This window comes from Aquarana catesbeiana, linkage group LG13 (assembly GCF_042186555.1).
Source record: "Aquarana catesbeiana isolate 2022-GZ linkage group LG13, ASM4218655v1, whole genome shotgun sequence".
Classification (NCBI taxonomy): domain Eukaryota; kingdom Metazoa; phylum Chordata; class Amphibia; order Anura; family Ranidae; genus Aquarana; species Aquarana catesbeiana.
Window position 1 is genome coordinate 62,829,774 of NC_133336.1, and position 14,714 is coordinate 62,844,487.

Sequence of the window (14,714 nt, forward strand, 5' to 3'; positions counted from 1 at the left end):
TTACAATGTCTCAGGTGTAAATGGGAAGCAGGTGTGTTAAATTTGGTGTCATTGCTCTCACTCTCTCATACTGGTCACTAGAAGTTCAACATGGCACCTCATGGCAAAGAACTCTCTGAGGATCTGAAAAAAAAAATTAGATGGCCTAGGCTATAAGAGGATTGCCAAGACCCTGAAACTGAGCTGCAGCAAGGTGGCCAAGACCATACAGCGGTTTAACAGGACAGGTTCCACTCGCCATGGTCGACCAAAGTAGTTTAGTGCACATGCTCAGCGTCATATCCAGAGGTTTTCTTTTGGAAATAGACATATGAGTGCTGCCAGCATTCCTTCAGAGGTTTAAGTGGTGGGGGGTCAGCCTGTCAGTGCTCAGACCATACGCCGCACACTGCTCAAATTAGTCTGCATGGCTGTCGTCTCAAAAGAAAGCCTGTTCTAAAGATGATGCACAAGAAAGCCTGCAAACAGTTTGCTGAAGACAAGCAGACTAAGGACATGGAATACTGGAACCATGTCCTGTGGTCTGATGAGACCAAGATAAACGTATTTGGTTCAGATGGTATCAAGCGTGTGTGGTGGCAACCAGGTGAGGAGCTCAAAGACAAGTGTGTCTTGCCTACAGACAAGCATGGTGGTGGGAGTGTTATGGCCTGGGGCTGCATGAGTGCTGCCGGCACTGGGAGCTACAGTTCATTGAGGGAACCATGAATGCCAACATGTACTGTGAGATACTGAATCAGAGCATGATCCCCTCCCTTCGGAGACTGGGCCGCAGGGCAGTATTCCAACATGATAACGACCCCAAACACACCTCCAAGACCACCACTGCCTTGCTAAAGAAGATGAGGGTAAAGTTGATGGACTGGCCAAGGATGTCTCCAGACCTAAACCCTATTAAGCATCTGTGGGGCATCCTCAAACGGATGGTGGAGGAGTGCAAAGTCTCTAACATCCACCAGCTCCATGATGTCGTCATGGAGGAGTGGAAGAGGACTCCAGTGGCAACCTGTCAAGCTCTGGTGAACTCCATGCCCAAGAGGATTAAGGCAGTGCTAGAAAATAATGGTGGCCACACAAAATATTGACACTTTGAGCCCAATTTGGACATTTTCACTTAGGGCCCTTTCACACTGAGGCGGTTTGCAGGCGCTATTGCGCTAATAATAGCGCCTGCAAACCGACCCGAAAGTGCCGCTGCTTTGATTCCAGTGTGAAAGCCCCGAGGGCTTTCACACTGGAGCGGTGCGCTAGCAGGACGGGAAAAAAAGTCCTGCTAGCAGCATCTTCGGAGCGGTGAAGGAGCGGAGTGTATACCGCTCCTTCACCACTCCTGCCCATTGAAATCAATGGGACAGCACGGCTATACCGCCGGCAAAGCGCCTCTGCAGAGGCGCTTTGCGGTGGTTTTTAACCCTTTCTCGGCCGCTAGCGGGGGTTAAAACCGCCCCGCTAGCGGCCGAATACCGACGGTAGAGCGCCGCTTACAATGGCGGCGCTTTACCGCCGACCCTGCCCCCGCCCCAGTGTCAAAGGGCCCGTAGAAGTGTACCCACTTTTGTTGCCAGCGGTTTAGACATTAATGGCTGTGTTGAGTTATTTTGAGGGGAAAGCAAATTTACACTGTTATACAAGCTGTACACTCACTACTTTACATTGTAGCAAAGTGTCATTTCTTCAGTGTTGTCACATTAAAAGTTATAATAAAATATTTACAAAAACGGGAGGGGTGTACTCACTTCTGTGAGATACTGTACATGAATCATTAATAAAGATATTGCCGAGGGTTCAGTGATGTGCCGGTTGTTTTCCTGTTTGAGTATATTTTGTGATTCTGGTAAAAGACCGGAGAGGGTGAAGCAAATTTATGAAGACACCTGAAGAACATACAATCCTTTGCTGGATCTCTAGGGAGAGCCAAACTCCTAATCCCAGCACTGCTAGACCAGACAGATAACCTCTAAACCAGGGATATGCAATTAGCGGACCTCCAGCTGTTGCAGAACTACAAGTCCCATGAGGCATAGCAAGACTCTCACAGCCACAAGCATGACACCCAGAGGCAGAGGCATGATGGGACTTGTAGTTTTGCAACAGCTGGAGGTCCGCTAATTGCATATCCCTGCTCTAAACCAATCCCTGAAATATCTTTTCTCTAGAATTTTCACAAAAGTCGACAAACATTTGACAAGGCTTAAATTCCCCAGTGCAAAGGTTTCCCCTTACTTCCTGTCCCAGAGACACAAGAATTCAAAGGAAGCCTTCTCTAATCGAGGGGAAATTCCAATGTAAATGGTTGTCAGTGGGAAAGGGATCCCTTTTGGGAAATTGCCCTTTGCCTCCTGTACCAGTAACAACCGTTTTATATATTAACCTTCCCTAAGTGTACATATCTCAAAAATAAATTTACAGGCAGCAACTTCTAATATCCCTTTTTGGGTTTATTCTTTTATATCAGTTGCAATTTAATTGTTTAGCAAAAACAGGTTATCCACAACTGACAATGATAATATAACATATTACAACATATAATATACAATGTACCAATTTTTTAAAGGAACATAAATTCCTTTTGCAAATAACAATTACAAAAGTCATATAGCAGCAACAGTGAGCATCTTCTACAGTATAAAAAAAAAAAAAAAAGTGAGTATCTTCACTGACAGTGTTGCAAAAAGTAAAGGATAAAATAAAAATTTATAAAAAGGACACTAATTAAAATAAAATGCATGTGCAGCTTGCATACTGAAAATAGTTTTAGTTTGTAAAGCTCCATGAGACTCAAAGCCCATAGACAGCAGCCCTATATGCCTATTATGTAGTCTACCTAACACGCTTACATATCTAGCACCCAATAGGTTAACCCTTCCTCTGCCAGAGCCGTCTTTGCATTTTTTTTTTGCACGTGAAAAATCATTTTACACCTGAAGATTAGGTAAAATCCCCAAAACATTATATATTTTCTAACAGCAGACGCCCTGGAGAATACAATAGAGGTAGTTCCATTTTTTTTAGTCACAATAAGAGCACAATATAAGCACAAACGCGCTACAGTTAGTTTTAGGACTTACACACGGAATGTATCACCCAATTTAAATAGATATCAAAGAAGCCTATAAATTGTGTATGCTTGTGAAATGGTGACAAACTTTGGTACCCTAAATTTTCCACAGGCAATGCTTTGAAGATCCCTAAAATGTATGAGTTTAGAGTTAACCATAAATCATGGGCCTAGAATTATATCTCACTCCGACATGCATGGAGATATGTAACGTGTGTAGCACAAGCAACATTTTTTTTGCAGGGCAGGTGCAACATTTTGGATTTTTTTATTTGTTTTTTGTGCTTTTTTAAAGCCTGGTACACACTTTTTTTTCAATCAGCCCAATAAGCTGAATGAAAAAAAGCTGAGGAGCTCACAAGGAGGTCCTGTATTAACTATGTGATGTTAGTACAGTGATTTCCCTGCTGAGCTATTGTGTTCAGACAGGGGGACAGCCCCCCCCCCCCCCCACCACCAGAACACAGCAGTCAGCACTCGCAGCCATTGGCTGAGAGCGCTAATTGGTGCTGATTGGCTGGGGGTTTGACAGCATGCTCGTTCGACAGAGGCCAGTCGTGTTAACGGCTTCTGTCAAACAAGGACCTGTACACACAGGCCGAATGTTGGCCGGTATCTACTGTAATGGTTGATTTCGGTCGATATTTGGCCTGTGTGTATGGGGCTTTAGGCTTAGCTTACACTACTGTGATGCAACTTTGATACAATTTACAGTGCAAAAATGTGGTACAACTTTGATGCAACATTTCATATTCTATGGGGCCATGTCGCACTATAAATCGCACCAAAATACTGCAGGGACCTTTTCCAAAATCACACCATTGATTAGAATGGCCACCATTGAAAACAATGGGATTCAAGTCCCATCAAAAGTTTTTATTTTCACTAAATCTTTATATCACATAAGGGGACAAAAATTCCACTATATGATATGATATTGTTGTGACAGGTTCTCTTTAATTAAACATTAGGGCCAGTGAAGCTAATAGAGTGCAAATTGAACTCTACTAGCTTCTTCCCTGGCTACAGTGACAGGGAAAGTGACAAAAAGTGACACAAGAAAGTGACACAGTGGCCAGGGAAAGCGACAGCAGGAACAGGATGATATATACAAGTTGCTTCTGGGATTTTACTAGGTTAATGAACAGACTTTCACTGGACTCCCTCCACTGAGGGCCCCCTCTACCTGGTGGTACTCGTCATGCAGGTCCTAGGCCCACAGGTAGGTTTTGTTTGGGGTTGAACTTATAACCCTAACCCTTTTACCCAAGAGGAACCATTGAAATAATTTTCAGGTCTCAGAGAGCCCTTGCGAAAACCTATTCATTGGTGGTCAGCGGGAAAAATGTCCCGTACATTGATGGCTAGTGGAAAAAATGTCCCGTACATTGATGGCTAGTGGGAAGAATGTCCCATACATTGGCTAGTGGGAAGAATGTCCCCCTTAAAGTGCCAGCCAGAAAACCATCCTTACAAACAGCTAAGAAGACTGCATTCATGCATCTGGCTCTGCCAAGGTGTGTTGACCTAAGTAGGCACCTTCAGGGTGGGTCAAGGTAGGTCAATCAGTCATGTCTCAGGAAACCCCTAGCAACTTCTGCTGGAAACCTGGTTGAGAATGTCTGGGTAAAAACCCCCAAATGTTTTCCTAGCATTAGAATGGAGGAAAGTTTAGAACACCTGTCAGGATTTTGTTGCGGTCTGTGTCCCCGATGGGGAGATTCACCCTCTTTATTGGTCCTAATGACGTCATCAGGACTAATAGTGAGGGAAAAATCCAAAATTTTGTGTTGTTGCCAAAAAAAAAAGTCTTCCAATAGGGACAACCACGAGAGAATTTCTCATTCCTCTCTGGTGAGATATCTTCTTACCTTCTTGTGAGTACAAGACAGGAAGTGAATTCTCCCCAAAGTTACATAGGGGGAAAAAAAGAGAGAGAGAGGTGTTTTAACCACTTGCTGACCAGCCGCCATCATTATACAGCGGCAGGTTGGCTCTATTACGTGAATCGCCAAAGCTGTACGTCAGTTCGTGTAATAGATACAATGGTGCCCACGATGAGGCGCCAGGGCCGATGCGCGTGACCAGTGGCCGCGATGTCCACCGGCCACCCGCGATTGCTCCATAGAGAGCCTGAATGGGGATCTGTCAATGTAAACAAACAGATCCCCGTTCTGCCAGGTTAGTAGAGACTGATCATCTGTTCCTAGTGATCAGGAACAGCGATCTCTCTCCTCCTCCAGTCAGTACACTCCCCCCGCAGTTAGAAACACATTTAACCCCTTGATCACCTCCTAGTGTTAACCCCTTCCCTGCCAGTTTTATAAAGTAATCAGTGCATCTTTATAACACTGATCGCTGTATAAATGTCACTGGTCCCAAAAAAGTGTCTGACCTGTCCGCTGCAATGTTGCAGTCCTGCTAAAAATAAATAAATAAATAAATAAATCACTGATCACTGCCGTTGCTAGTAAAAAAAATAATAATAATAATAATGGCGTAAATCTATCCCCTATTTTGTAGACGCTATACCTTTTGTGCAAACCAATCAATATACGCTTATTGCAATTTTTTTTTTTTACCAATAATATGTAGAGGAATACATATTGGCCTAAACTGAGGAAGAAATTTGTTTTTTTATATTTTTTGGGGGATATTTCTTATAGCAAAAAGTAAAAGAAAATTGCTTTTTTTTCAAAATTGTCGCTCTTTTTTTGTTTATAGCGCAAAAAATAAAAACCGCAGAGGTGATCAAATATCACCAAAAGAAAGCTCTATTTGTGGGGAAAAAAGGACGTACAGCATCACACGAATGCGCAATTGTCAGTTAAATCGACGCAATGCCGAATCGCAAAAAATGGCCTGGTCATTAAGGGGGTAAATCCTTCCGGTCCTTAAGTGGTTAACCCTTTTTCTCTGTTTTAAACTAAAAAACATTTGGCTTCAGACATACTTTAAATAATCCCCAAACCTTTTATACTAGTTCTGCATGTACCCATAGGGCCAAAGAAATAAGAAATATCAATATCCCAATGAGGTGGGAATGGTGGAGTCCCAGCAAGCCTAAAGATCCAATTAGTGATTTGCTCTTTGAAAAACCTTTGAAGACAGCATGGAACATATAAGAGCCTTTATTCCTATTTTTATTCTGATGGGATTTATGTGCTTTTGCACATTTGCCTGGTGTGTGATCTCCATTTACAGTATGAATTTAAAGTGGTTCTAAAGGCTTAAGGTTTTTTTGACCTTAATGCATTCTCTGCATTAAGGTAAAAATCCTTCTATCATTAGGATACCCCCCTCCCCTGCTCCCCCCCTATACTTACCTGAGCCCAGTATTGATCCAGCTCTCTCTCTCCTCACTGGATGTGATGGAGGCAGCCATTGGCTCCCGCTGCTGTCAATTCAATTTTATGAGGAGGGTGTGAGAGGTGGAGCCAAGCTGCACTGTTTGGGTCTATGGAGGCAGGCAGCGTGGCTCAGGATTGTGCCCACTATGGGAGCACTCACTGAAGAAGAGGAGAAAGGAGCGCTGGTGGGGGAACCCAGAAGAGGAGGATTGCATAAACCATTGCACAGAGCAGGTAAGTATGATATGTTTATTATTAAAAAAAAAAAAGAAGAATTAAGCTTTAGGGCTAGTTTACACTTCAGGAGCTTTGACTAGCGTTCAGAGAGCTTTAACAAAATCTGTCCGAAGCCATGTTTTGAAGCAAGTGTAAACTACCCCTTAATGTGTGTTGAAGCCGAAGCAAGTGTAAATGAGCCCTTAGAATTACTTTAAAGCTGTATGTGGTTCTATAGTTAAAGGGTTACCAAATCCTCGTTGTTTGGTTTTTCTTTTTCTTTTTTAAATAATAAACATGTCATACTTACCTCCTCTGTGCAGTTGGTTTTGGACAGAGTGGCCACGATCGTCCTCTTCTGGGGTCCCTCAGGGGCGCTTTTGGCTCCTCCTCTTCTCGAGTGCCCCATCAGAGAAGCGCTCTCCTTCAGGACACCAATGCGGGCGTGCTCCAGAGTCCTGCTGCTGTGTCTATTGACACAGACAGCAGGACTCGGCCCCGCCCCCCGGCTCCCGCGTCATTGGATTTGATTGACAGTAGCGGGAGCTAATGGCTGCGCTGCTATCAATCTATCCAATCAGGACACAAGACATCTGCCGCAACTGGTGTGCTCATTCCCGTCATGGGAATTACGGGGTTTAGGCAAGTAAAAGGGGGGCGCGGGGGGGGGGGGGCTGCTGCATGACAGGAGGTTTTTCACCTTAATCCATAGAATGAACACAGCAGCAGATCACATGAACACAGTGTGAGTGCTATGCGGTGCAATGCGGGAAACGCAGCGATTCCTGTGCATTTCCCATATCACATCAGTGTGAACCAGTGCTTAAAGTGGTTGTAACCCTAAAAAAAAAAAAAAAATGATCTTGTTCCTTTAAAGCAGGATGTACAGCATAGTGCTTGTGTGGTGTCATTTGTCCCCTTTCTGTGCTGTAAAATATCTGGTTGATCCTGCCTGTTCCTGTGCCCCCCTTAGTGTGCTGACCACAGTAACCATGGCTGCTGATCCATGATACTGTGGTCAGTTTACGTGCCTCCGTCAGCCCATAGTTTCTCCCTCTCCCCCTCCCTCCCTGCCTGTCAGCTCGGGAGTCTGTGTGTCAGCCATCTCCTCCCTGCACCCCCCCCCTCCCGTCGCTTTGGATGTAAAGTCACACACCCCAAATCCTGGAAGCTCCTCTGTTACAGAAAGATATACTGTGCAGTATCTGTGTTTTAAAAGTTATGCCGCAAAATACCTTATTTCAGAGCGCCGCTGTGCACTCATGTGACCTCCCGCTGCTCTCCTCCTGGCTGACCTCAATGGGGAATCTCAGCCCCTCCCACCATAGCCCTCAGATCGAGCAAGCTGAGTGCTGGGAGGTCACGTGAGCGCACAGCGGAGCTCTGAAATAAGGTATTTGGCAGCATTTTTTTTTTTTTAAACAGATACTGCACAAAATATCTCTCTGTAAAAGAGGGGCTTCCAGGATTTGGGATTCATGACTTTACAACCACTAATGTCCTTTCAACATGTTTGTCTTCAATCTTTCTAAATCTGCAGCTTTCATTAAAGCAGATGATAACCCAATCACTAAAACACCATATAAGCTTCCACATGTTCATGTCATTTCAAAAGTTATTTGGAATCTTTTTAAATCTGCAGCTTTCATACCTGGAGATCCAGCCAGGAAGTCCTTTTTTCAGGCACTTCCTGATATGGGACAACTGTGCTGTCACCCTGTCACATGGATCCCTGGGGGAGGCTACAAGCCGTTGTGCTGACACATTTTGTGCAGACATTGTTCACCATTGGCCTTCTCTGGTGGCCAGTCATTAGCATACCTGCCAACATTTTGAGATGGGAATGAGGGACACCTACTAGCAAATGTATGTAGGCATAGGACACACCCCCTGCCACACCCCCTTAAAAGGAAAATTAATCAAAGAAAAAGATAATTAAATCTTCAAGTTTTTTATTTTTTATTTTTTTACCACTACTATTCCTTTATATTGGCTTTTAAAATTTACAAATGCAGCAATTTAGAATTTGGATGAGAGGTTTAGCACTGGGAAACACTTTTTGAAAGATAAAAAGTGCATTTTATATACAACTATATAGATCAGACCAAAATGAGGAACAAATGAGGAGGAAAGAGGGACAGAGGGACATTGCACCAAATCAGGGACAGTCCCTCGAAAACAGGGACAGTTGGGAGCTATACATTAGCATAGCTGCCAACTGTCCCGAATTTCCCGGGACATTCCCGGGACTTGGACTTCATTCCCGGATTTGTGGCGTCCCGGCAAATGTCCCGAAAAATTCGGTTCCGGTTTTTGAAACCGCCGCCGCCGCCGCCGCCGCTAGAGGTCGGCGGCCGGCGGAGACATTGTCTCCGCCGGCCGCCATTTTGTTGGAGTTCAGGAAGACGGCTGGGGGGGGGGCTAGACGAAGCTTCTGCGTCGCCGCCCACCCCCTGCCCCGCTCCGCCTCGGCCCGCCCCGCTCCGCCTCGCCCCGCCTCGCCTCGGCCCGCCCCGCTCCGCCTCGCCCCGCCTACCCCCCGCCCCGCTGCCAGTCTGATATGGAAAGGGGCGGGGGTTCTAGGTGGGGGGTGAGCGCGCGCACCGCTGTGGGACACGATGTGAGTGGGGGGGGGCACTGGGGACACCTGTGATGTGAGGGGGGGGGCACTGGGGACACCTGATGTGAGGGGGGGACACCTGATGTGAGGGGGGGGGCACTGGGGACACCTGATGTGAGGGGGGACACCTGATGTGAGTGGGGGGGGCACTGGGGACACCTGATGTGAGTGGGGGGGGCACTGGGGACACCTGATGTGAGTGGGGGACACCTGATGTGAGTGGGGGACACCTGATGTGAGGGGGGGACACCTGATGTGAGTGGGGGGGGCACTGGGGACACCTGATGTGAGGGGGGGACACCTGATGTGAGGGGGGGGGCACTGGGGACACCTGATGTGAGTGGGGGGGGCACTGGGGACACCTGATGTGAGTGGGGGGGCACTGGGGACACCTGATGTGAGGGGGGGGGCACTGGGCACACCTGATGTGAGGCGGGGGCACTGGGGACACCTGATGTGAGGGGGAGCTCCGCCGGGGACTCCTGATGTGAGGGGGGGCTCCGCCGGGGACTCCTGATGTGAGGGGGGGCTCCGCCGGGGACTCCTGATGTGAGGGGGGGCTCCGCCGGGGACTCCTGGTGTGAGGGGGGGCTCCGCCGGGGACTCCTGGTGTGAGGGGGGCTCCGCTGGGGACTCCTGATGTGAGGGGGGCTCCGCTGGGGACTCCTGATGTGAGGGGGGGCTCCGCCGGGGACACCTGATGTGAGGGGGGGCTCCGCCGGGGACACCTGATGTGAGGGGGGGCTCCGCCGGGGACACCTGATGTGAGGGGGGCTCCACTGGGGACTTCTGATGTGAGGGGGGCTCCGCTGGGGACTCCTGGTGTGAGGGGGGGCTCCGCCGGGGACACCTGATGTGAGGGGGGCTCCGCCGGGGACTCCTGATGTGAGGGGGGCTCCGCTGGGGACTTCTGATGTGAGGGGGGCTCCGCTGGGGACTCCTGGTGTGAGGGGGGGCTCCGCCGGGGACACCTGATGTGAGGGGGGCTCCACTGGGGACTTCTGATGTGAGGGGGGCTCCGCTGGGGACTCCTGATGTGAGGGGGGCTCCGCTGGGGACTCCTGGTGTGAGGGGGGGCTCCGCCGGGGACACCTGATGTGAGGGGGGCTCCGCCGGGGACACCTGATGTGAGGGGGGCTCCGCTGGGGACTTCTGATGTGAGGGGGGCTCCGCCGGGGACTCCTGGTGTGAGGGGGGCTCCGCTGGGGGCACCTGATGCAAGGACGGACTCTGCTCGGACATCTGAAGCAAGGACGGACGGCTGGTGGCAGGCGACGTGGCAGGTGACACGCTCAGGGATCCCACTGATTCTGCATTATGGTGAGTTGAATGATTTCATTTTATATTACAATATAATAATAGAAATAATGCGCTTCAATCATCCTGACACCATAACAACCATGGTGCCGGGATGATTGAAGCATTAACACCAGGTGTTTGGAGTATCTTTATCTGCTGATTGTTAAACTTTCTAGAATACACATATTTTTATTGTGTAGGATCTGGGGCTGCTGTCCCGTCATTTCCCTCTCTCTCCCCCTCTCCCCCCCTCTCCATCCCTCATTCATTTCAGACTCTAACCACACCCTCTAGAGCCACGCCCATTTAAGCCACGCCCACAATTTCGCGTAAACCACGCCCATTTTTCGGCGCGGCGCGCTTCGCGCGCCGCACTTGTCTGTTTTTGGTAGGCCACGCCTGCTGGTGAATGCCCCGCCCCCTAATTATTGGACAGCTCCGCCTACAGCCACAAAAGTGTCCCACATTTTTTTTTTACAATGTTGGCAACTATGCATTAGCAATGATGAGCAGCTGACACACAGTTCATGCAGGTGGACAGGAAGTGGCTGAAAGAGGCTGGAGGAGATCATCAGCATTGAGATGCAAAAAAAAAAAATAAAAAGAGGCAAAAAAACATTTTAAGACACACAGCGCTTTAGCAAACTAAATGCCATCCAGTTAGGATTTTTTCTTGCTGGAGGGTCCAGAATAGAGCATCTGAAAAAGGGAAGCTTTTATTAAGTTCTGCTGTGTGGATGGGGACATGGAACAAATATAAAGTAGGTGCAGAAGTGGAATTACACTTTAAGTGCTGTGTGCAAGAGCCCCTAGAGAACAATAGAACTGCAAAAAAAAAAAATGAACTGATGAAAACAAGATTTTACTTCCAGCCGCGTTGCATGAGCCCTTAACATGAGATTTTATTGATCGAGTTTGGATCCCCTATAACAGTGGTTCGCAACCCTGTCCTCAAGTACCTCCAACAGGTCATGTTTTGGGAATTTCTCTTAGATAAAAATAGCTGTCCAAAATATCAAGCCATCGACTCTGATTTAAAGCACTTGTGCAAGATAAAGGAAAACCTGCAAACATGGCTTGTTGGGGGTACTTGAGGCATACCTCCCAACATTTTGACATGGGAAGGAGGGACACCTACTAAAAAACGTATGCAGGCATAGGACACGCTCCTTGCCACACCCCCTTAAAGGAGAATTAACCAAACAAATCACATTTTAATCAAATCCATAAGGGCTTTTTTTTTTTTACCACTACTATACCTTTATATATGCTTTTAAAATTGACAAATGCAGCAATTTATCATTTGGATAAAAGGTTTAGCACTGGGAAACACTTTTTGAAAGCTAAAAAGTGCATTTTATATACAACAATATAGATCAGACCAAAATGAGGGACAAATGCAGGGGAAAGGAGGGACAGAGGGACATTGCTCCAAATCAGGGACAGTCCCTCGAAATCAGGGACAGTTGGGAGCTATGCTTGAGGACAGGGTTGAGAACCACTGCCCTATAACATACCAGCCTCTACCTGAATGTGAAATATTGCTGTAAGGTGACGTGACCCTTGAAGAGCTCAGTGATGTAACAGGCAGCAGTCAGGCAGAGATAAGAGTCTACACATCTCCAGGATCAAATTCCTCTGCATTACAATGTACACTGCAGCCTGGAGCCATCACAAAGCATAGTACAACATACACAATACAATGGATGACACAATTCTAGGAATAAAGCATATACATCCTCTCCATGGGAAATAACAGATTTGGGAATCTGCATAGAGATCTATTAATATGAGACCTCTATTACATAACCACAAGTAGGAAATAAGCATAGACATGACATAAATCTGCATGCATCCTATATGACATGATTTAATGACACCCTATAGAGAGCACAGGATGCAGAACTGCAGCACCCAGCACAGCATACAGAATGTCTAACCTGCCTCCTATTATAGCTCAGCCAGAAGGGGCTGGGATCTGCTGAGAGGTAAACAAAATGACTGCACCATCCCTTCCCTTGGCTGTCATCCATCCCCTGTGCTACTTACTGTCTGTGGCCATGGTGCTAGCAGAGGCAGTGGCGGCGTCGGTGGTCCTCCTACCCTTACAGCTTGCAGGGAGGAGGATGGAGGATGCTGCCAGGCTTCATATTCCTCTGGCAGGCTGCTGATGATGAGGGTGCAGCTGCTAGATGGTTCTCATCACTGACAGCTGCAGCAGTCCTGGAGCTCAGACAGCTCTCACTGCTTCTTCACAGCTGAGCAGTACAAATCCCAGGGCAGGGAGATCACTGAGGGATCAATAAAGAGCCTGGTAATAATATATACAGCCAGCTCAGCACTTCTCACTCAGCCCATTACACAACAATAGGCTCAAGTTTGACACTTTAGGGAATCTACAGATATGATGATGGGAGGTTTTTAGCTCGTCCCTTTAACCGCTTCAGCCCCAGAAGATTTTACCCCCTTCCTGACCAGAGCACTTTTTGCAATTCGGCACTGCATGATTTTAACTGACAATTGCGTGGTCGTGCAACGTTGCACCCAAAAAAAAATTGACGCCCTTTTTTTCCCCACAAATAGAGCTTTCTTTTGGTGGTATTTGATCACCTCTGCGGTTTTTATTTTTTGCGCTATAAACAAAAAAAGAGTGACAATTTTGAAAAAAAAAGCAATATTTTTTACTTTTTGCTATAATAAATATCCCCCAAAAATATAAAAAAAACCCATTTTTTTCATAAGTTTAAGCCGATATGTATTCTTCTACATTGGTAAAAAAAATCGCAATAAGCGTATATTGATTGGTTTGCGCAAAAGTTATAGTGTCTACAAAATAGGGGATAGTTTTATGGCATTTTTATTATTATTTTATTTTTATTAGTAATGGCCGCGATCTGCGATTTTTATCGTGACTGCGACATTATGGTGGACACATCGGACACTTTTGACACTATTTTGGGACCATTGTCATTTATACAGTGATCGGTGCTATAAAAATGTACTGATTACTGTGTAAATGACACTGGCAGGGAAGGGGTTAAACACTAGGGGGCGATAAAGGGGTTAAGTGTGTCCTAGGGAGCGATTCTAACTGTGGGGGGGGCTTCCACTCATATGACAGCGATCACTGCTCCCGATGACAGGGAGCAGTGATCTCTGTCATATTACAAGGCAGAACGGGGACATGCCTTGTTTACATAGGCACTTCCCCGTTCTGCGGCTCTGTGACACGATCACTGGGCATGGTCACCATTACGCTGTAGGCGGCGGGTGCGCGTGTGCCTGCTAGCCCCTCCAATTAAAGGGGACGTACAGATACGCCCATTTGCCCACCGCTGCCATTGGGCCGACGTATATTAGCGTGCGGCGGTTAGCAAGTGGTTAAAGTAGAACCGGTGCCAGTTTTTGTTTTTTTTGGATAGAGTAACGGGAGGGGGGGTTATAACCCCCGCCAGGTATTTTCTCAATCTGTGTCCTGTTTGGGAGATTTCACTTCCGGTCCAATAGCTGCAACAGGAAAATAGATCCCTCCAAATGTGAGGGAATCCCTGGTTGTCACCAGAACTAGTGTCTCCATTGGAAGATTCTCCTCTATTCCTGTTCTGGTGACCACTCAAAATTTGGGATTTTCTTTCACTTTTGGTGTTAATGGTCACCAGGACAAATAGAGAGGGGGACTCTCCGTAATGGTGCGATAAAACAGAACGATCAAACAACAAGATCATTGAAACGGAAATCGAGTGAAAAATGGTATCATCGAGCAATGGGGGACAGGTAGTGATGGTTTCAAATGACCCAAGTTGAGAAAGAATTGATTGCACAGGTTTGATCAGTGACGTTCTTTCGAGCCCTTGTGAATCAGTTACAATCGATCTAAATGTACAGGTGTGATAATTTTTTCTGCTACAACTAATGAACTTGGGTCAGTTGAAACCATCTGTCACTCACCACTTGGCCATGCCTTTTTTTTCTGGCTCGATTAGTGTATGATTCGATCGTTTTTTTGAGTTTGATGTTGATTGTTCAGTTGCACCATGTATGACCACAATGGGGACATAGACAGAAATACGAACCTGACAGATGTTGAAATCCCTCTCCTCTCCATCCAGAACTAAAAAAAGTTTTGCCTTATACTTTATCCTCTTGCCGCCTATGTAACACATATGTGTGG

The 14,714-nt window shown here is 46.8% G+C and overlaps 1 protein-coding gene across 1 annotated transcript in view; it reads right to left on the reverse strand.

Moving 5' to 3' along the window:
* The window catches only part of SYT16 (synaptotagmin 16), a 202,174-nt gene extending 189,257 nt beyond the window's left edge, over window positions 1-12,917 (reverse strand). Inside the window, exon 1 of the mRNA XM_073609345.1 lies at window positions 12,593-12,917. Within this exon, the coding sequence (XP_073465446.1) occupies window positions 12,593-12,605 (13 nt within the window). The 5' untranslated portion in view covers window positions 12,606-12,917. The remainder of the gene's footprint in view (window positions 1-12,592) is intronic.
* Window positions 12,918-14,714: the final 1,797 nt, after the last annotated feature.